The sequence below is a fragment of the Propithecus coquereli genome, unplaced genomic scaffold (genome assembly GCF_000956105.1).
Source record: "Propithecus coquereli isolate 6110/MARCELLA unplaced genomic scaffold, Pcoq_1.0 Scaffold27, whole genome shotgun sequence".
Lineage (NCBI taxonomy): Eukaryota > Metazoa > Chordata > Mammalia > Primates > Indriidae > Propithecus > Propithecus coquereli.
Genome location: NW_012148285.1, coordinates 11,984,334 through 12,008,455, shown reverse-complemented (window position 1 = coordinate 12,008,455; position 24,122 = coordinate 11,984,334). Strand labels below are relative to the sequence as shown.

At 41.3% G+C, this 24,122-nt stretch overlaps 1 protein-coding gene across 1 annotated transcript in view; it reads left to right on the top strand.

Annotated features, from left to right (window-relative positions):
- Nucleotides 1–24,122, top strand: part of IQCK (IQ motif containing K) — a 121,409-nt gene that overhangs the window by 54,915 nt on the left and 42,372 nt on the right. Inside the window, exon 7 of the mRNA XM_012647548.1 lies at nucleotides 13,415–13,499. Coding sequence (XP_012503002.1) covers nucleotides 13,415–13,499 — 85 coding nt within the window. The remainder of the gene's footprint in view (nucleotides 1–13,414; nucleotides 13,500–24,122) is intronic.

Below are 24,122 nucleotides of genomic sequence, written 5' to 3'. Positions count from 1 at the left end.
TGTCCTGAAAGTCAAAGAAGTGGCAGTGTAGTGTAGTGGTTGGCTCTGGAATCACAATCTGTATTCCAAACCCAGCTTCACCACTCCTGTGTGACTTACGGCAAAGATGACTTAATCTCTCTGAGCCACTGTTTTTCCATCTGTAAAATGGTCTTGCATCTAAACAAAGAAAGTCCCCTACCTGAGGGGAATTCTGGTGCTGATTATTAAAAGAATACATTTTTTCCCACTATTAATACATATACCAAGCAGGTATCTTCCAACTTTTTAAAGGGAGTTATTTAACTTGTTTATTTATTCAGCTAATATTTATTGAATGCTTAAATGTAGAACAAAATTATGGAGCAGATATACCACTTGTGTGCCTTGGAACTAGGAAACAGAAAAACATGGTACCTGTCTTCAGAGACAGATATTTTGTATAGCTGGATTGAAGTATGTCTATACTTAATTTATGCTAATTCAACAATATGCTCTTGGGGGAAAAGAGAGAAAGAGAGAGAGAGGAAAAAGGAATAAGAATTTTTAAAATGCAAGCAATTCTTGCCATTTCACTCTGGAGGTGAAACATAAAATAGGACACATGACTCAGCTCTTAGTTATTCTCAGTTTTATGCGCCCCTCATAACATGAGCAGCTCATAAGACAACTACTACCTTCTGTCTGTCTGTCTGTGTGTCTGTCTGTGTATATATATCTACTTATGTACCTACCTACCTACCAAACATTTACATCATGTTTACTCAGGTAATACTCTGAACAATTTATAAATATTACCTAATTTAACTCACATAGCATAAAATAAAAATATCACCATAATAAAAATATTATTATCCCCATTGTATTAGGCTAAAGTAGGCTAGGTTGCAGTTATAATCAATATCAAAATAGCAGTGGTTTAACCCAATAACAGCTTATTTCTTGCTCACAAAAAGACAGTTGCAGGTTGGACAGTCCTCTTATCAATTATAGCTATATAATTTAAACTATGTGACCTTTAGGGTCACTGAGGCAAAGGAAGAAAAGAATGAAGGGGGCACCTCAGTTCTTAACTTTTTTAGTCTAGAATGTTCTTAAACTTCTCACCTGTCCCCACAGAGCATGGCCCCAAACCAACTCCAAGGGAGGCTGGGATATGTAAGGGAACACACAGATATTGGATGGACGTTAGCTGTCCTGGCTACAGGCATATTTCTGGGAAAGAACTGAGGCCCAGAGAAATTGAGTTTTTGCCCAGGGTCCCAAGCCAGTAAACAGTAGAGGCAGGATTTGAACCCAGGCACTCTGGCCACAGAGTCCGTGCTGTCTGTACTCTCTCTGCTGCTGCCTCTTCTGTCACCTGGTACCTAAAGTGATCAGTATTGAGACTAGGAGAAAACTGACTGTGTGGGAACACTTGAAAGATGCCATGACTTTGAATGGGTAATTTAAGGGATTTTAAGGGAAAATTTTGACTAAATGGATTTTCATCTATGTTGATTTTAGCCTACAGCCCCTGTGCAAGGTGCAACTCCTCTGTGTATTATGTGTTCGCTAGCATTTATTGCCCTAAATAATCCTCCCTATGAGCCTGGGGAGTTTGGGTCTTATTTTAATGTTCTTGGTGAGACAAATTCTACCAAGCCCAGCTGTCTTCAGTGCTCGGTGTCATTATATTGTCAAATCACAGCTGGTAGGTTAGGGACATTTGTCACGGGCGGCTGCCAATTGCTTATCGAGTAAGTGGTGGGCCCTTCTCCCACAGGTTCCACCATAATTTAGCATATTCTGCACTCTGTCTACCCATTCTGAGTTACCCATTTCTTTTCCATGACTTTTTTTAATTTTGTTTTTTTCATTGAAATCTGCATTTGATCTGAAATCAATTTTGTGTAATGCTGTTTCCGCTTTTTTACACAAAGAACATGTATTGCCTTTTTTTAAATAAGAGAAACTCTTAAGTTTTCTTTTGGACCAGAGGAATAAAAGATACATTTTAATAAAACAGTCAAATGCACAGAGCACCCCAGAGCTTGGGCGAAATGATCTCTGCTTAGACCTCAAATGGAATTAGCTTCTGGAGCACATGGTATTTGGGGTGGGCAGCTCTCATGACTATTTTCATATTAATAGCTACATTTTTGTATAGCCAGGGACATTGGCAACCCTTAAAAAAATACTCTTAGGTTTATAAAAATAACTAAGCCCTATCATGTAAAATATACATATTTATTAAATAAATTATATGGTGAAAGGAAATGTTTAAAGTCAAGGCTCATCATGGAATTAAATAAGTCTAGACCTAAAAAAATCTTTCAAAAGGATGTTTCCCTTTAAATGGCAGGAACATGCCTGACTTTTATTTTCTCCTTTATATTTTTCTGTGGCTGTCATATTTTCTACAAAATTGCTTTAAGAATGAAAAACAGTTGCAAAACTGAAGGATATTCGTTCATTTTCTTGCTTTCTGTGGCAGACATCTATGATCCTTAAAGGATCGCGCCTCTCTCATTCTCAGTCTGTGTGGTTCAGAGAGTGAGCTGACTACACCTCTGGCTCCAGGGCAGGTATGTGACCCAGGGCTGGCCAATCAGAGCAGTGACTCCCACTGATGACAATCGTCACAACCCAGATTGGTCCAATCAGAGATAATCCCAAGACTTTTCAAGAAGCAACCAGGGTAGAGTTTCTCTCTTTTCCACCACACTTGGATCTTTGAGGTTATTAGCCTTGAGCTGCTGAGCGCAACCACCTAAAGAGACTGTGCCTGAGATAAGAGCAGGACTGAGAGGTAGTGAGAGTCTGAGTCCCTATGATGTTCTTTTGAGCCTCTATCCGGCCATGCCTAAAGCCAACTCTATCCCTTTTTAGTTAAGTGAGCCAATAAATACTTTCCCCCCCCACCTTTTTTTGGTTTGTTTAAGCCAATCTGAGTTAGGTTTGTGATACTTGCAAATGAAGGAGTCCTGGCTGATACGTTCTCCTACACTGAATTGCCTCAGCTAGCCTCCAAGTACTGTGTATTAGTCAGCTTTCTTTAGGTTCCGCTCAGTAACAAATAGCTCCCAAACCTCAGTGCCCTGTAACACCACAAATATTCCCCACCCTGTTACATGTTGGCTGCCTGTCAGCTTTGGCTCTGCTCCCCATCTCTTTTCATTTCAGGACTTAGGATGAAGGGACACCCCCTCCCTCAGTCCCACTGCAGAGGGGGAAGAGAAATGGCCGAACCGTGTGATGGCAGACATTACTTCCGCTCACATTCCATTGGCCAGCACAAGGCATATAGCCAAGTTCAATATCAGTATTACAGGAAAGTTGACACTTCCCACAGGAACTGTAAGTTTTATGGCAAAGAGTAGGGTTGCATGATTCTCTCCCAGGGAAGGGAGCAATAATACAATCTGCCTTGTGCTCTAACTGAAGTTTGCTGAGGGTGTTTTCTCCCCCACCTTTCAACAGTGGTGGATTATGTCATAGCTCCTGTAGGCTCTACTGCTGTTTAGGAATCCAGCATCACCCTCTTTTGTAGGTTGTAGTACTGACTCAAGCAGCCAGTCAGAGGCAATGAAATTATTTGCTAGCATATTAAGAACAGGAAAAGTTTAGACTTCTTATTTCAGCCAGAAAGAATTACCCTGAGAATCAGAGTCATTTGCAAAAATAAATAACTAAATAGGCGCAAGGGAACAAAAGTGCACTGCTGCCTCTCTGGTCTCGTGTCCCAGGGGAGAAGGCTCATGAAAGGCATCTTTAAAACTGAGACCTTCAATGAAACAGAGATTGTGTTTTCAAAGAGAAAAGAAAAGCTTGCTTTGGGTGAAAAGTCTTTTCAGCTAAATTTTATCCTTGGACAAAAAAAAAAAGAAGAAAAGAAAAAAATCCATGATGATACTTTCATGTTGATGAAAGGTGTCTTATGGCCAAAAAGTGAGGTGAAAACAAAAGTGTCACTGTGTCATTTGAGGACAAGCTCCAGCCGTAGGGTGGTCTATTCATGCTGCGGTTAACAGTGGGACTGAGAACCCACGATGCCTTCAAAATGGCACAGGGAACTGCCTTTTGTACTAAAGATTATAATTAAATGGTGGCATGGCAGAAAATTTGCCGTCATGCCCTCTTGATTAAAAAAACTCCTTTTTTAGGCCAGGCGCGGTGGCTCACACCTGTAATCCTAGCACTCTGGGAGGCCGAGGTGGGCGGATTGTTTGAGCTCAGGAGTTCAAGACCAGCCTGAGCAAGAGCGAGACCCCGTCTCTACCAAAAATAGAAAGAAATTAATTGGACAGCTAAAAATATATAGAAAAAATTAGCTGGGCATGGTGGCGCATGCCTGTAGTCCCAGCTACTCGGGAGGCTGAGGCAGAAGGATCGCTTGAGCCCAGGAGTGTGAGGTTGCTGTGAGCTAGGCTAATGCCACGGCACTCTAGCCCAGGCGACAGAGTGAGACTCTGTCTCAAAAAAAAAAACCTCCTTTTAATTTATTTTGTCTTGTAGAAGAGTAGATTTCTGTCTTAGTCATTTCCAGAGGCCGTAGAGTCTCAAGAGGAGAGTAAATTGTCCTTACACTTTATGTTCACATCCATCTTGACGCAGAGGTGGGAAGGAAAGCTGTTTCCTGAATTTGGGACGTGCTAGATGTGTAAGCCCTCTGAGTGCCTCCCTCTCTCTGGAGGTCTGCCATGTGGGTGGCTCTTTCTCTGGGGTACAGGAGGGTGCTGCTTCCTTTCCCTCTTCCTGCTGTTTCTAGACACTGCTTAAGAACAAGTCCAGAGAGCCTGTTTCAGGCAGCAAGGCGGGCACATCTAGGTTCCAGTCTTAGCACCACCATTTATTAGGTGGTGTATTAGTTTAGTAGGGCTGCTGTAATAAAATACCACAAACTTGGTGGCTTAAAACAACTCAGATTTATTCTTTTGTAATTCTGGAAGCTAGAGGTCCAAAATCATTTTTACTGGGCTAAAGTCAAAGTGTTGGCATGGCTGGTTCCTCTGGAGGCTCTGGGGAGAATTCATTTTCTTGTGTTTTCTGGCTTCTGGAGGTCACCTGTGTTCCTTGGACTATGGCCCCCTGCTTGCATCACTGCTTCTGTCTTCACATCTCCTACTTCTATTATATATATATATATTTTTTGAGACAGAGTCTTGCTCTGTTACCCAGGGTAGAGTGCCGTGGCATCAGCCTAGCTCACAGCAACCTCAAACTCCTGGGCTCAAGCAATCCTACTGCCTCAGCCTCCCGAGTAGCTGGGACTACAGGCATGCGCCACCATGCCCGGCTAATTTTTTCTATGTATATATTTTAGTTGTCCAGCTAATTTCTTTCTATTTTTTTTTTTTTTTTTAGTAGAGACAGGGTCTCACTCTTGCTCAGGCTGGTCTCGAACTCCTGAGCTCAAACGATCCACCTGCCTCGGCCTCCCAGATTGCTAGGATTACAGGTTTGAGCCACCGCACCTGGCCACACATCTCCTACTTCTATGGCAGTATCTCCCTCCACCTACCTCTCATAAGCAATTATATCATTGGGTCCACCTGGCTAATCCGGGGTAATTGTCCCCTCTCGAGATCCTTAATCACATGCACGAAGTCCCTTTTGCCATTTAAGGGAATGTATATATATTCTCAGGGTCTAGGGGTTGGATGTGGAGGGCACTAAAAGGAAAAACCTCTGTTTCTTTACTTAAAAGACTTCTGACACTGGATGGGTGGATTTTTCACACCAAGCAATCATCCAACGCTCTGAAAATACTAACTGGGTGTCCTACAATTTAATTTAATTCTGACACTCATTGCCCAGAGTTGGCACAGACCCCACAGATTAAGGGCTCAGTCCCATAAGGGCTCAGTCCCTCCACTCCAGATGCCAATTGAAAGTAATGGGTCTCCAGGCTGCCCACACTTCTGTCCAACTTGGCTGCAGATTAGAGGTTACCATAACCCCCTCCTCTGTTTTGATGGTTTTTTATAACAGCTCATAGAACTCAGGGAAACTCTTTACTTGCATTTACTGGTTTGTTATAAAGGATATTACAAAAGATGCAAAGGAACGGCCAGATGAGGAGATACATAAGGTGAAGTCTAGAAGGGTCCAAGCATCTAAGCTTTTGTCCCTGTGCAGTTGGGTTGTGCCACCCTCCTGGCACATGAATGCTTTCACTAACCCAGAAACTCATCAAATCTCATTGTTTAAGAGTTTTTACAGAGCTTAATCTCTAGCCATCCACCCCTTCCTGGAGGTCTGTGGGTGGGGCTGAAAAATCCCAGCCCTCTTATCACTTGGTCTTTCTGGTGACCAGCCCCAGCTTGAGACTGTCTACAGGCTCCTCCCCAAGTCACCCTGTCACTGTAAACTTAGATGTGATCCAAATGGGCTCATTATGAATAACAAAAGACATTCTCATCAATTAGGGAATTCCAAGCGTTTAGGAGCTCTGGATAGGAGCTGGGGACAAAGACCAAATATATTTCTTATTATACCCCAGGGGCGGTTATTCAGCCTACCACAGGTGGGTAACCTGGAACCAGTCTCTTCCCATCTCAAAGCCTTGCTGCCTTCTGTGACACAGGATGAGGATAATCCCTCCCTTGGAGTGTTGCTGTGAGGGTTAAAGATGGGATCAGTTAAAATTCTTTCTTGGGAGCAACAGAACTTTAAGGGCTACTTAAGGAAAAGGATATATATTGGAAGTGATAAAATAACTCACACGCATGAAGGAAAAGGTAAGGACCTGGCCTTGCAAAGCAGATACAGGGACCCAGGGAACACAGGCCCATGGCCTGTGTTTTCCAGACACCAGGCCAGAATGAATTCTCTAGGTTTCTGCCAGTCCACCCAAGATTCCCATTCCAGGGAAGCAGCTTCTGCTTGGCCACACGTGGGCCTCAGGTGCACTCCTTGGCCAGGAGGGCCAGGTGCTGTGTCCCACATCCCCGAGTGCAGGGCAGGGGGCTGCCACAGCAAAGTCTGGGGACTGACACCACAAGAAGAGGGGAGAGAATTATGGGCAGATGAAAATGAAAGATATCCATTGCACAGGGCCCATAGCAGGTAGTCAAAGAATGATAGCTTTTACTTTATTCTTAGTCTTAAGAGAATAGTACTTGCCGCTTTTGTAAGACAAAACGTAGGTAGCAGAACGACGAAGCAGGTAAAAGGCAGGGTATCTGCATTTACCCTCAGCTCTGCCACTGAGGAAAAATCACAAATTATTGAGAATAAAAATATGAAAAGTCTTTTTTTCTTTCTCCCCCACCAACCATCCACTGCGTTACATTGACTCCCTCTTCCATCTGGGAAGCAGCCCTTTAATAACTTTCTGGCCAAATTCCATAACTTTCTGGTCACTTTGTTTTTAGATAGTCTCATTTCACTGTAAGGATTCATCCTGTTTATTTTTAAATCCTTAGTATTAAATCCCATACTGGATGTAAAACTCATCTTTCATCCTTCCCCCAGCTCCAGCCAACTGTCTGTGATTCGGGGTCCTGGAACTTAGAAGGATGATGAAATTATCTCTTTATTTTCACTAATCTCTAACTTAATTTCAGCATCTCCTTTAAGTATGAATGTGGGCAAGAAGCCTCAGTGGCATCTGTAATTCCTGTGACTTTGTCACTAATAACAATCACAGATATTTTCGCACCACATTACAGTTGTTGCAGAGATCGTGAAGTCTAATTTACACTTGTCACTCCTTTCAAATGAGAGTAGTTAATTGACTGATACTCACTTTTGGTATTTACTGCACAATTTAGAAGCATATCTATTACTATAGCATTAGTTGTTCTTTTAATATTTTTTTTTTATTTTTGAGACAGAGTCTCACTTTGTTGCCCGGGCTAGAGTGCCGTGGCGTCAGCCTAGCTCACAGCAACCTCAAACTCCTTGGCTCAAGCAATCCTACTGCCTCAGCCTCCCTAGTAGCTGGGACTACAGGCATGCGCCACCATGCCCGGCTAATTTTTTTTATATATTTTTAGCTGTCCAATTAATTTCTTTCTATTTTTGGTAGAGACGGGGTCTCGCTCTTGCTCAGGCTGGTCTCGAACTCCTGAGCTCAAACAATCCGCCCGCCTCGGCCTCCCAGAGAGCCAGGATTACAGGCGTGAGCCACCGCGCCCGGCCAATATTTTGATAAATTTATTTCAATAAAATTAGTTTGCTATAATCCTATGTATTTATTTTTATGTTAAAAATATTATTCTGAGAAGGAATCCAAACCACCAAAGTAGAAAGGGGTCCTTGGCACAAGAAAGGTGAGGGGTTTGCACAGGGTGGGAGGGGGGTGGTCTGCCCTTCCCAATACCCGCTTTGGCTGGGCTCACCCTTTGGAGCTGGGGAAGGGACAGTGGGGAGGAGGAGGGTTTCCTTAAGTTTGCCCTTAAGTCACACTAGAGAATACATGTCATCAATTACAGAGAAGGTGAATAACACCACAATATGGGCATATTTTCTCCAAAAATATCAAGTATCACAGCCTTGGTTTTTCAGATGGTTATACCTGAAACCCACAGGGTGGGCACGTGCTCTTGCAGTTTGCTGTTTAGTGAGCTCTGTTATCTAGACACATACGCAGCTTCAATGATGGGGTTGGTAAAACAGGACTCAGCTCTGTGTTTAACTAGGAGAATAATTCAGCCTGATGCTGGGGTAATAACTGCTTGTTGATCTCCCAAGGTGGAGATTAGTGAGGGGGAGAAAGCAACATCATAACTTAGTAACCATGATTTCTAAACGTGCTTTAAGGCTACCAGGGAGCAATGCTCCACTGGTGTTTGGAGCTATTCCTGCGATTCATAGAAGGCTGGAATTGAAAGAATCCTTTGACATTCTATCCCAAGTGCTAGTCACCATATGTCTGAAAGTACCATTCCAGATAACCTCTATTGTACTTCTTACAAATATTTGAAGTTCTTAAATCGAAAGTGCGATGCCTCCAACATAAAGTGTTTGGGAAGCCAGTTAAGGTGAACAGCAAGGACTAGGTAAGGTCTCTTTTGCTGAATATGTTGGATGGACATTAGCAAATACTGGGCCATTGCAAGACTTTATGATGATTGATTTAGGGCCTGTGCCATCTTTGTAAAGAGCTTTACATCTGGTCGTACTTTCATGTTCCAAGAAATAACTTAATCTCTTAGCTAATGAAAAGTGGATAGAATCTGGATCCCAAAATTCAATTTCCAATCTCAAGCAAACTTTTGTCCTTTATTCTATTTAAAAATAATGCACCTCTTTAATTGTCTGAGAACTGAATGGAGAAATTGATGAAGACTAACTTCTCAGATGTTCTTATTATGTATTTGGTTAGCACACTATATCTTCTTTATGTCCTGCAAATCCTTTACTTAGCATCCAAAAAAGGGGAAAGAAGTGTGAATATGTGTGTGTGTGCATGCACAAACATGCATGCACATACATTTATATATACATGACACAATCAGAAAAATACTTTTTTTTTTGAGACAGAGTCTTACTCTGTTGGCCTGGGTAGAATGCAGTGGCGTCATCATAGCTCACAGCAACATCAAACTGGGCTTAAGTGATCCTCCGGCCTCAGCCTCCTGAGTAGGTGGGACTACAAGTGTGCCACGATGCCCGGCTAAGTTTTCTATTTTTAGTACAGACGGAGTCTTGCTCTTACTCAAGCTGGTCGTGAACTCTTGAGCTCAGGCAATCCACCCTCCTCAGCCTCCCAGAGTGCTAGAATTATAGGCGTGAGGCATCACACACAGCCAGAAAAATAAATTTTTGTTCCTTCTCAGAATTATAGCATCGATTCTTACAGTTCAAATGTATTTAATTCACACTGGAGAAAAGGAGGAGGACATGACAAATGAGCATTACCAATAAAACAATTCTTGGAAGCATGCTCAGCACTTCTGGCGTGCCCGTTTGAACACGCAGAAACGGCTGCTCTGAGGAAGTCTGATTGAAGCCCTGGAGGAGCCTCAGCTGCCTTCCGTGATTGACACGCTCATCTCCTCCCCCCTCCCCAGTTCCCTGGTGATGAGCAGTGGCCTCTTTATTTTTGTTTGACCTGAAGCCAGTTGCGCTGATTCCAAGAGAGAGAAAGGGGCCTGGCATGGCTTCTATCCCTTCAAGCTGGCCTGCTGAAATGATTGCTAATTCCCAGGGACTACTCTCCGAAGAGTAAGTCCTTTTCATTTGGCCTGATCTACACTAGCTTTCTCATACTTATTCTTGGTTTGGGAACTAGACAGCACTCCATTATTTAGCTATGAAAGCAGGGATGTCACTAAAGGTGGCCTCGTATTACTGCTTAAAGGCCTATGAGAAATCTCATTTTGCTTGTTGGAGATGTCATTGTGATGCAGAGCAGTTCAGGGTTGCATTTCCCGTGAAAGCCCTTTGTTGGGGTTGCCCGTTTGTGTGCTAAGATTTGCAGTTCTCCTTCCCTCCTGCTACTCTGAAACAGGAATACTCTTACTTTGAGGATTTCGTGACTTCAGTGGTGAAAAACAGACCTAAAGCAGAAAAATTGCAGCTGAACAGAAAGGCGCCATCAAATCTCCCCTCGGATACAAGTGACAAACTCCACTTTGTTTAGCTGTGCTCACGTAGGATGTCCCTGGGGAGGTTCAGACAGTGAATATCTGCCCAGTCATTACCGTAAGGCTCAATGAAGAGGGCATTTTCTATGATTATGGCTTTTTACCCTCCCCTAATTTTTTTTCTTCGAGGCAAATGACTGTGTTCTCTCCTGTGTAACAGTCAACAGCTGCTAGACCCTGACTTTCATATTGATGACCTTGTGTGCTGGCCCCTTCTCCTCTCGGGCCACTCCCAGTGTTTCCTGGATGTTTTGCATTCTCAGCAGGAAATGCTCAGTGACTTTGAACACAAAGTCTTTTTACCCATCTGTGCCTCAGTTTCTTCCGCTCTAAATGAAGGGTGACAATAGCTCATTATTCATGTTGTGAGGATTTAACAAAATCACGTGTAGAAAGCCGTTAGTGCACTGCTGGGCACAGAGGAGCCCACTCATCCCGCGAATATTTATTGAGTGCCTGCTACGTGCCAGACATTGTCCCAAGTGCTGGGCTACCAAGGGGAGTGAACACAGGACCGGTCTCTGCCCTTGTGGAGCTTTCAGTCCTGTAGAAGATTTGCGCATTAATTGGATAATCGCACAGGCTTACATCTCCAAGTTGGGCCAAGGACTAGGAAGGAATATTACAGGGAGCGTCACTGGGCCCTGACCTAATCAAAGGACATTTTTCAATAACATGTAAGTGGAGATCAGAAGGAATAAGAGGAAACCAGGAGAAAGAGGTGTCAGGCCCCCACCGGTCCTACGGTGCATTTGAGCAAGTTAGGAAAAGGTGTCCCTACGCTGGGGCACATGGGGGAGCAGAGCACAGGCTGGGTTTTGGTGCCCTCTGGCCCATCTGCTGGGTGCCCTTGAGCAGGGAACAACCTGTCAGCTGTGTAGGGTGCCCCTGGCTGGGAGTAGGGGGATACCGGAGGAAGAGGAAAACACCTTCGCAAAGGCCCTGATGCGGAAGGAGATCGCACATGGAGGAGCTGCAGGGGCCAGCATGGCCGGAGCATAAGCAGCCAGGCTGCCGGGAGTGATCCAGAAAGCTCTGAGTAAATACCAGCTAGTGTTAACGCGTTACAGCATCCTTCTCGTAAACTCACAGCCAGCACGCCAAGGTCTCTCTAGAAGCTGTAGATTTTTAACCAGTGAAGGGAAATGACTTCAGGGATGTGATGTGTTGGTGTTGCACAACTGAGAGTTAGAGGATAAAGACGGTGGATGAGGAAGGACATTTAATGCTGAAAGTAGGAACCGACGCACCTCCAGTGGCGGCCTCCAGCAAAAGATGAAGGCGCCATCACAGCGCAGGACACCGGATATTAGGCAAGAAGAGGTGAAAACAAAAACAGAACCAAAAAAAACCCCACCACATTATGCAAATAAAAATGGAAACTGAACATTAGGGAAACGTTGTTAACAATGCTATCATTTTGAGGGTGTAATTATCTCTGGAAAGAAATGGAAGAATCTCCTTTACTTGGTCTCTTAGAAAGGACCTGTCCAGCTGGAAAGCCGGAGCCTGGCAACAGCACCACACTCGCTCGAAGTGGTGTTGATAACCCCCGCGTTCTTCCTGGCTTTGATTTCTTTGATTCTGGAATAATTCAAAAGAGCGTTCATTTATTCAAACAAATATACTGTATCAAGGTTTTCTTTTTCTTTCTTCTTTTTTTTAAGACAAAGTTTAAAGGGAAATTAAACCCCTGATCCTGGAGAGTCATGCGCTGTTGCCAGCTAGCTTCGCAGTCTGTGCCAGGCTAGGCATCTGCAAATGTTTGTCGAGTTCAGGTGTGGTGTGTGGGCATACTATTGCAAGGGTAGCTTGGGCTTTGGAATGAGATGGGTCTGGGCCCAGATTCTGACTAGGCCACCGATAAGCTGTATGACCTTGGACAGGTTAGTCAACCTCTCTGTGCAATGAGAATTACTGCAAGCTCTAGCTGTTATTAGGCAGAGCTTTGAGGCCAGGGCACTTGGGAATCCCTCACTTGCAAAGTCATTTCTGGGGATCCTGTACTGGGAGCAGCCTCCGTGTGATCCACAGCCTTGCAGGGCTTTACGTCTGGGTACTGTATCTGAAAAATCTTGATCTCTGCTCTTCAGACGTAGCTGTGCTTTGCTTTGGGGAAAAATAAAGAACCAGAACTAAGAGAGACTTACAAGACCTCGTCTGCAGTTAGTGCCTCTATTAAATTTTTAGGAAAAAAAAGAGTATGTAGTCTTGATTTTTTAACGTGGTGTCCATGATCAAAAATCCCATCATAATCTGAAAAATCCCGCAAGAGCAGACACTATCAACTGACCCAGCACTTGAGATATTTTATTTCTGATTAAGATGTAGTAGCAGAACTGAAAAATATGCTTGAATTCAAACGACATTAATTTGGAATGCACACTAATCAGAGATAAATTCCAATATTTTGCTTTTGGGAAAGAGATGAACTACAGTACTTAATTTTCCGTTGATAGAAAGTTGGAGAAAGAGCCCTTTATTATGTTTCAGTCATAATGTAGTATGAAGGCTGCTATTCCTCAGTCTCTTGCATTATGTCCACATAATCTTATGTCAATAACATGTATGTTGCCCCTTCAGGACTAACATACAAATTTAGCAACCTGAGTCTTTCAAAGGTAGAGCAGGCTAACAGTGATTTAAGATTATGCTGGTTTAAAAAAAAATTCACCCCAGATTTTAAAATAAGAAATGCTAACTCAGGCATACACTTTTCTATCTAAAATGACATTGTTACGGTCTAAAAACCGGGATGGATGAAGCACTTAGTCAGAGAGACCATTATGTTGTCAAAGGCAATGCCAAGGCTAAAGGACAGATTCTCATGGGCATATGACCATATTATTGCTTTTCAGCCCGAGGCCACCGATCCCACTCTCCCTCCTGCTGACAGAAGAGCAAGCAGCTCTCCTCATTCAATCCTTCTGGAGAGCCTATCTGGTAAGAATCATATGCAATTATAGTGTTTGATTTGATGGGGAATTTTTGTGAGGTGGCGGGCCCATGGGAAAACCCTTAGATGAATTTGAAACGGGGATATCATAGCTAACATCCAGACCTCAGAAACATTGTTCTCTGTAAAATAGGTCTTAAAGAATGATTTGTAATTTTTACCAAAACTTATTTTGCAGTTATGATTAAAAGTACCCTCCAGCCTTTTTAAGCTGGGTTGACTGGCTTGTATTGCCTAAAAAATAATATTACATATATATATAAAAAGAGAGAAATACATTATCAGTTTAGAAAAAGTTAGAAAATTCAGGTAATTCAGATAAAGCAACTAAAAATTTTTAAATCACTGATAATTCCATCACTCAAAGATAATCATTGTTAGTATAAAACTTCCCAAACTTTAAAACTCAGAATACATTAAGTGACATATAATCCTTAACATATAGAAAGTAATTTTTTCTTTTGTAATTTGTCTTTTCAACCATTTTCCTAATTGGGAATTTGAGGTTATTTCCAGTTTTTCATTATTGTGATAAATGCTACAATATCCATCTTTGTGCTGTCATCTTGGCACATTTGGTCATTTGTGTAGGAGGAATTCTAGAAGTGGAATTTCTAGACCAAAAGATGAGTTCCTTTAAAGCCCCAATCCATATTGTCATGTTAGCCCTTAGGAAAGATATACTATAAAAAATTCTTATCAAATATATATACGAATAGTATGTGTACCTTGTGCTAAAAAGTGTACAACCTCTTCAGTAATTTGGCAATTAGAGTATGAATGTTAAAAACTTCCAGGTAAATGTGAAGCTCCCATTCTAGTTAGCAACATGGCTCCACCCACGTCTGAGGGTCAGATGTCAATGGAATGAGTTTAGATTTAATATCAGTAGTGGCAAATTCCACCACAGGAAAGAGTCCCAGTGGACTTACATGGAGGCCAAAGATCTCCATATGGATGCATTCTTCAGAACTGTGTAGGAAAAAGAGACTGAGCGAACGCACCGGCAGTTATCCATCAAGAAGTTATATTAATCTTAATGAGCTGTAATCAATCAACAAGTGTTTGCTATGTGCCCATTAGCGGAACTGTCTCTGATCACAGGAGCTTACTATCTGAGGCAATATAGTCCAGTCATTCCACTCCTTTTGTGTATGGCACATTCTGGAAAACATGGGCTGAAGTCAATTGTGAAAGTTAAATAACAGACTTACACATTAAAGGAGCAGTCCGTGCCCAAAGAGTTGAAAACCCAGTTAAAAAAAAAAAAACCTAAACAAATTAAAGAAAACCTAAACAAATGGAAAGACATCCTGTGTTCATTGATTGGAAAATTTGATATTATAAAGACGTCAGTACTCCCCAAATTGATCTACAGGTTCAACATAATCCCTATCAGAATCCCAGCTGGATTATTTTTTTTAAAGAAATTAACAAGCTCTTCCTACAATTCATATGAAAATTCAGGGGACCCAAAATAGCCAAAATAATCTTGGAGAAGAACAAAGTTGGAGGACTCACACTTCTGTATTTCAAAACTTACTACAAAGCTAAGTAACCAAGACTGAATGGTACTAGCATAACGATAAACATATATATTATGGAATGGAATTGAGAGTCCAAAAATAAACCCTTACGTTTATGGTCAATTGATTTCCAACAAGGGTGTCAAGACCATTCAGTGGGGAAAGAATAGTCTTTTCAACAAATGGTGCTGGTACAACTGGATATCCACATGCAAAAGAATGAAGTTAGACCCCTACTTCATATCATATACAAAATTCATTCAAAATTAATTAAAGATCTAAATGAAAGTGTGAAAACTATTAAAATATTAAAAGAAGACATAGATGTAAATTTTCATGACCTTGGATTAAGCAATAGTTTAACAAAAAGCACAAGCAGCAACAGAAAAAAATAGGTAAATTGGACTTAATCAAAATTAAAAACTTTTGTGCTTCAAAGAACATCATCAAGTGAGTGAAAAGACAGCCCATAGAATGGGAGAAAATATTTGCAAATTAACATATTGGATAATGGTCTGATATCCATAATATGTAAAGAATCCTCACAACCCAACAATAAAAATGTAAATAACGCAATTACAAGATTGGCAAAGGATTTGAATAGACATTTCTCCAAAGAACATATACAAATGGTCAATAAGCATATGAAAATATGCTCAACGTCACTAGTTATAAGGAAATACAAATCAAAACCACCATGAGATTTCACTTCATACCCACTAGCATGGCTATAATCAAAAAGACAGTAACAGGTGTTGGTGAGAGTACAGAGAACTTGGAAGCTTCATACACTGCTGATAGGAATATAAAATGGTGCAGCCACTTTGGAAAACAGTTTGGAAGTTCCTCAAAGTGTTAAACATAGAGTTTCCACTTTATGATCCAGCAGTTTCACTCTTGGGTATATATTAAAGATAATCAAAAAACATCTGTCCACACACACACTTGTACATGAATGTTCATAGATGCATTATTCATAATAGGCAAAAAGTGGAAATAATCCGAATGTCCATCAACTGATGAATGGATAAAAAGATGGTACATTGATAAGATGGAATATTATTCAGCCATAAAAATGAAGTAGGGTTACATGCCACAAAATGGATGAATCTTGAAAACATTATGCTAAGTAAAAGGAGCCAGAGACAAAAGGTCCCATTTTCCCGTTTATAATAAATGATCCCATTTAAATGAAATGCCCAGAATAGGGAAATCTATAGACAAAACTACATTAGTGGTGGTCAGGGGCTGGAGGAAGGGGAGAATGCGGTGACTGCTAATGGGTACAGGGCTTCTTTTGGGAGTAATAAAGATGTTCTGGAACTAGATAGTGGTAGTGGTTGAACAGCTTTGTAAATATAATAAAAACCACTGAATTGTAAACTTTAAAAGGGTGAATTTTGTGGTGTGTGAAATAAAATAAACAAATACTGTAGGAAAAATATAAGGCAAGCCATCATTTTATTCCTTTTGACCATGTGTTCTTCTGATCCAAGTTCCTGATTTTTGGGCTGATTTGGCAGTAGAACTAAACGCCCTATGACTAGCAAAAGGGACTCTCAGGAATTCATGAAATAGATCCTTACTGCAAATACTTATGCAGACTTTGTCCTCACCCACTCCCACGTAGGTTTTACTACATTTGCCAGGAAGATTTTTGTTTTAATTAACAAATCTTTACTTGTATTTTCTCAAATACCATGGAGGAAAAATATAACCTCCCAGGAAGTTTTTTGGGCGTGTGGCAAAATGCACATAACATAAAATTGACCATCTCAACAATTATCACGTGTACAGTTCAGTGGCATTAAGTACATTTGCGGTGTTGTGCAACCACCACCACCATCCATCTCCAGAAAATTTTCACCTTTCTAAACTGAAACTCTGTCTCCATTAAACAATAACTCCCCATTTCCCTCTCTCCCCAGCCCCTGGCAACCACCGTTCTACTCTCTTATGAATTCGACTACCCTAAGTACCTGATATAAGTGAAATCATTCAGTATTTGTCCTCTTGTGACTGGCTTATTTCACTGAGCATAATGTCCTCAAAGTTCATCCATGTGGAGCTGTGTCAGAATTCTCTTCCTTTTTAAGGCTGAAGAGTCTTCATGCCAGGAGATCTTAAAATCTAGAAGTCTGACATCTTTACTCGTCTAACGCAAAACTAGCCAGACATCTCTCATAAAAATATATTTTAACCGACCACATTAACAGAAATGTCACATGATGTGAAAAGCTATTTGTAGTGAACTGTTCTTGGTAACTGCGACTTTTTAATTAGTATTGTAAATAGGAACCTGATATTTATGATTAGACATTAGGCACTTCCGTAACAGTAGACATTCTCTTGTTTCTTCTCTTAAAACACTAGGCTAGTGGTTGGAAAGTCAGATCCTTTCAACATGCAAAACTGAGTGTTGGTTGTTTTTTAATCTATTTGAATATTGTGAATGAAATCTGGTCCTGTGAAAACTCTCCTTTCCCAAGTGTGCTTGGTGATAAGTCACGCTCTACTGTATCACTGGTGCTGTTCGGTTTCTTAAATCCTGGATAAAGTTGGTAACAATTGAAAAAATCCTGCTCTCTTGTGAAGTTCAAATGAGGTTCTCGCGGGCTGTAATGATTGAAATGTCTTTAATGATTTAAGAGGCAGAGTCCAGATAAATCCACTGAATATTTATTCTGTCTAAATAAGCCCCGTGGTGTTTTATGCCTTCTACTCATTTGTTTTATTTTATTCTAACTCAGCCTGGATACCCGGGGTGGCCTTCGTTAGCAATCCTCCCCTCCCCCAACATCAACTCCAGCTCCAGGCATAGTGACAACTGAGAATCACAAAGGCCATCAATCATTACCCATTATTTGATGAACAATACAGTGTGAGGTTGCTCCAGCAGCCCTTCTGTGGCCTTGTGAAATTTTTAAAAAATGAAATAAAATAATGGAGATTTCTGATCTCCACTTGCAGAGAACAATAAGAATCTGTGCATTGAGCAAACTGACCGGAGGTGAGTGAGGGACCCCCCTCCAAGGAGAAACAGCTTGGTATAAGCAGAGTACAAGGTTTAGAGTGAGACAGGCCTCACTCTAGCTATAGGGGGCCTGTCTCAGTTTGGACACTTACGATCCCTCTGGCAATAGGGACTACTGGCAGGTGCCACCATGCCCAGCTTATTTTTCTATTTTTAGTAGAGATGGGTTCTTGCTCCTGCTCAGACTGGTCTCAAACTCTTGAGCTCAAGCAATCCACTCGCCTCTCCTCCCAGATTGCTAGGATTCTAGGCGTGAGCCACCACGCCTGGCCCCAGACTTTTAGATTACTTGCACACAAAGGAGGATATTGGCACAAAACAAAAATCTGGGTCCACTCATGCAGGGCAACCATCCCAGTTTGTCCCAGGGGAAGACTGTGGCTTCTATCCATTGAAGGCTTGGACATGGCTGGAGAGGGGAGCCTATCCAGGGAGCAAATTTTTCTAAAAACATATCTATTTTTTTGTTGTGCAAGCAATACATATCAATTATGGAAACACATAGATAATACATATAAGTTTTTTAAAAAATTATATGATGGTATTCATCCTTCTACAGTTTTTCCTATTTAATAGGAAATTTTATTTTTTACAAAATTTTGATGATAAACACTGTTCTGTGCCTGCTCTCTCCCCTTAATGATATATTGGGAAAAATCTTTCTTTGTCAGTACACAAAGATCTACCTCACAAATTTGAATACTTCTATGATGTGCACATGTATTATATATGGATATTTATTTGTTTTCTATGAACGCATTGAACCATAACTTATTTAATCAAAGATGGTTGGACCTTCTAGTTTTCTCTCCTTTCTAAACTATTTTATGGAAGATATCCTTGTCCATATGTCTATACACTTGTCTGATTTTTCTCTGTAAGACGAATTGCTGACACTGGAATTGATGGTTCAAAGAATAAACACCTTTTCTCAGAGTTCGGATCATTGTTGCTAAATTACCTTCTAGAGAGGCTAGAGTCCAATCTGTAGACCAAACCACATGTTCACCAGCAGTGTATGCAAGTGTGCCCTAGGAGTAGGTTTTGATGGAAAAGTGGGGAGAGGAAGAAGGAAGAAATTGGGAGCCCGAAGCATGCTTGGGGAGGGTGGAGTTGTGAGGACACCATGCGGGAAGGTATGAGAAACAGGGTCATTGTGTTCAGTTGTATGGGTTGTGTACTGCACAACTCAGTGGGAGAAACCATTCGAAACCGTGTATAGCAGACCTCTGAGGCTTTGAGAAGCCTGGGAAATGTTGGTTGAGTAGCATTTGTTATATTTTTCTTTTTTTTAATCCCACTGGCCTAGCCAGCTCCTAGGCTATAGGTGTATAAAACCCCGTGATAGCTGGAGGCTGGATGAGACAGAAGAAAGGGTATCTGTGATACAGTCTAGAAGCACTACTGTTTTGATCCAGAATCTGAGATTTTTCTTCCTGAAACTGTACAGTATCTTTTAGATTAGGTAAAACATATAAACAATTAATATTCGATAATACAGTAATTATAAAGCAAATATTCAGGCATTTATTCAATGGAATATTATTCAGACACTAAAAATAATAAACATAGGAATAACAAGATGGAAATTGTCCACAGTATATTAAATGAAAAAATAATAAAATGTCATATGCAGATTGTTTATAATTATGTAAAAAAAAGGAACTATATGTAGAAAATAGACTAGAAAGAAAAATGTAAAATATTATTGTGGTTGTTCAGTGGTAGGATACGGGGTTATGTTTTTACTCTGTGCACTTTTTTCTATTTTTCAAATTATTTACAAAGAATATATATTGTTTTTATACAGGAATAAAAGTATTTAAACAAATACTTAGAAACCTACATTGAACCATGATAAATTTTCACTTTTTTCTTTTTTAGTTCAAATCTGGCATGATTAGATTATTTTTCTGAGTCCTTTTAGGGCTCTGAGTGTGTGCGTGTTTGTCTGAATGCAAAAAAAATTTGAAACAATAATATTCAGAAAGTGTTCTTTGTTTTGTTTTAATCCAATTGTTAATGTACTCAGTTCTTTTCAAAATCGTCTTGTTTTCTATTTCGTAGTCTTCCTAATAGTGTGTTTAGCTTGGGCTATGTCTGTGTCTGTGTAGACAAGAAGCATTTATGCTCAAAAAATATTTCCAGTTGCAAAGAAGTTTGATGATTTCGACTATAGACCTCCCGTTAGGAGTCTTCATAGTCTTAACTGACAAGTAATAGACCACAAGTCATTTGGAGAATGGTTTGATCTCATGCACAGAGAAAAGCCTTTCATACCTGTGTTAGCCTTCACTCGAGAACAGGCATTAGTTCAGCAGTCTAAAAGGCAGGGCATGCTGAAGTCCTTAAATAAAAAGTGGTGGATGTTCAAGTGTGTTTTGACATGATTTTACTTTATTTTAGTTTTTCCTGAAAAACCACTCCTTTCTATGTAGAGAAGACCTGACCTATATGTTATAGTTAGGTAGAAAATGAATGATGAAAACAGCCCGGTATAAAAACCAAGCAACTATGGATAAGCTCTTCAAGAATACAAGGAAAATGTTTTGTAGTGCCTCCCATGTTTTTCTGCAGAAAGCAGAAATTCCAACCTAAGGCTCAGCACTTAGAGGAAGAGAAAGTTGTATCCATGTGAGGCACCTGGCTAGGCTATGAGGCATGACAATTTTTTTTTTTTTTTGAATGGTCTCTTGAAATTCTCATCACTAGCCTTCACTTTCTTATCTTAAATGTTGTGGCCGAATGGAAAGACTTGTTTTATTCTTTCCATGTAAAACATGCCCTGTGGCAACTTGTTAATAATGTGGAGTGTGGGGAGAGGCAATGGCTCATGCCTATAATTCTAGCATTCTGGGAGACCAAGGCAGGAGGACCTCTTGAGGTTGGGAGTTCGAGACGAGCCTGAGCAAGAGTGAGACCCTGTCTCTACTAAAAATAGAAAAATTAGCTGGCCGCGGTAGCGCCTGCCGGTAGTCCCAGCTACTTGGGAGGCTGAGGGAGGAGGATCGATTGAGTCCAGGAGTTGGAGGTTGCAGTGAGCTATGATGACACCACTGCACTCTAGCCTGGGTGACAGACAGTTTTTCTGTCTCAGAAAAAAAAAAACCACAAAAATAACCAGTAATAATGTGGACTCTAGCAGCAGACAGACCTATTTGAATCCTGGCATGTCAGATGATTAATAACTTTGGGTAGGTCGTTTAACTTTTGAACCAGTTTTCTGTCTTTAAAATGGGAATAACAATAGTTTTTGCCTGTGAAGATTAAATTGGATGGTTAGTCCACATAAAGGGCTTGGCACAGTGCTAAGCACATAGTTATATCCATAATAAATATTAGCTATTTTTGTTGTTATTCTTGTTATTGTTCGTTCTATTTTCCTTAATAGGGCTTTTTTTTTTTTTTTTTTTTTTTTTTTTTTGAGAGACAGGGTCTTGCTATGTTGCTCAGGCTGGTCTTGAACTCCTGATCCTTCTGCCTTGGCCCCCACAAAGTGCTAGGATTACAGGCATGAGCTACCTCACCCAGCCAGAGGATCTTTTTAAAAAGCTAACTAGTGGCTGCCTTGCAGTTACTCAAGGGCACCAAACTGGCTTCCGTCTCCGGGCCTTTCCATTTACTGTTTGTTCTTTGCGCCTGCAACTGTCAATCACAATGCCTTTTCTCGCTGCATTCAGGGTTCTTCTTGGATGTCTCTCCTGGCCACCTTTTCTAGAATAACACTCCCTACGCCGCACCGCCCCGGCCACCCTCCAGCCTGTTTGTCTGCTTTGTCTTCTTGCTGTCACATATCATCTACCTGAATGACATTAGATACTCACTTGTTTGTCTATTGCCTGTCACCCAGACCACAACATGAGCTCCATGAGAGAATAAATGACTGAATCCCTTAAGTGATCTCCTAATGATCTGAGAACAAAGAAAAGCAAACTGCCTTGTTCCGTTTTCTAACCTTCCTCTGTGATGTATGCAGCCACTTACTTTTGTGGGGAGTTGCTTGTGCACCGGGATCCTTGAACTCAGCTGCCATGCTTGTGACTCCCCCAGAGATTACACTTGAGGAAAATGTATTTGTCCTTGGCTTTTGGAAACCACTTCTTCACCCAGCCTCGCAATATAAAGAAATGAAGTGTGCTGTCGGAAATCACGACCCCCAAGCAGGCTTGAAAGGAGAGCGTCAGCTGAAGGTACACCTTGGCACGTTTAGTTCCTCTGCGTGGTGGACAGGAAAGGTTTTCATTTGGATTTTCTCTTCTGATGGCTGATATCTGTTGGCAGGTGGGCAGGCTCTGCCAGCGAAAGTCAGATGTTGTGCAAAAGGAATGCTAAAAATGGGCGTTGCATCAAATTACCACCAGTTTTCGTCTTGATGGCGCACAGCCATCTCCCGACAGCCTTAGAAGGGCTGGTTATACCTTTGTGGCGTGACGGGCCATCTCTGCCCCGGGCTCCGTAGTGGGAGTTCCATGTGGAAGGATTTATCTTCTCTATGGAATCCTCTTGTCATCTGCTGGCCCACGAGTACAGTTTCGGTACATTCTTGCTGCCACGTTACCTTCCCAACCAGAAAATTCAAATGCAGGTGGTCTTTTCTTTAAGCCATCTCATACATATTTTCAAAACCCACATATCTCAAATTGGTTTTGAACATTTTATATCTGGTGGAAAAGGTGTGTGAGCTGTTAGGGAGGCCAAGGCCACCTATGCAAGTCCCACTGAACAAGTAGAATAAAATTCCTGCGCTTTCTCAAACAATGTAGAAGCCTTGGTTTTAGACTGAGGATTCAGACACTAGACGGCTAGCATTTGAAGTGGAATGCACCCAACCCTTCTGCCATTTCACTCAAATAGAGACCTTACACCTTCCGTTGGCAGGTGACTTCAGTGGATCATTCTTTCATTGGACATACAAGCGTTGAGGGCCTTGCTGAGCACAAAGCTGGGTGCTATGGAAACACACATCATCTCCTTTACCTTGTGCCGATGCTGTAAAGTAGGCAAGTATCTGTTACAGTTATCTCACGTGTAGATGAACACACCAAGGCCTAGCAGCCCTACGTTACGTGCCCAGCCTACGTCACACAGTGATAAGCGGTATGGCCAGAATTCAAGCCTACGTCTTTCTGTGCTGAGAGCCCCTTCCCTCTTTTTTTTAAAAGAAACCACTTTTGCATTCCTACCAGCAACACAGGCGTGTTCCAGTTGCTCCATGTCCTCATCAACACACTTGGTATGGTCCATCTTTTAAATTTTAGCTGTTCTAATGGGTATATAGTGGTATTTCATTGTATGTGTGTGTTTTAATCAGCTTTATTAAGGTATACATGACACACAGTAAAATCTATCATTTTCAGTGTGCAGTTTCTGAATTTTGACAAATGTACACAACCTAACTCATAATCAGGATAATAAAACATTTATATTACTCTCCCAAAATTCCCTTTGCAGTCAATCCTTCCCCCACCAGCCCCTTGGAAATCACTGACTTGTTTTCTGCTCCTAGAGTTTTGCCTTTTCTAGAATATTATATAAATGGAATTATACTGTGTGTAGCCTTTGAATCTGGCTTCTTTCCCTTAGCCTGAGGTATCTGAAGTTCTTCCGCATGTTTGGGTGTATGAATAGTTCCTTCCTTTTTATTGTTGGGCAGTATTCCCCCGCAGAACCCCAAACAGAGAAGAAACACAAAGGAAGGAGTTTTTAACTCTGCTGATACATGAACACATCAGTTTTACATAACCCTGGCTTATTTGTATAGCTACGGATTGCAATGGTCTCAAACCTTACTGTGCATCAAAGTCATCCATGGCAAGTTTTCTTTTCAGTATCTCACCAACCAGAAGCAAGCCACAGAAAGATTTTATTTTTTAATTTCTGCTACACAGGGCCTCATTCCCCTGACATTCTTGTTCAACAGGGTTGAGACCTACTGATGCATTAAAATTGACTTTGCTACCTAGCGATTGGATGATCCAGGACAAACCAAAAACTCCAAATTGCAATTCCTTTCTCTTTAAGTTGAACACAGTAATAACTGTCCAGTCCAG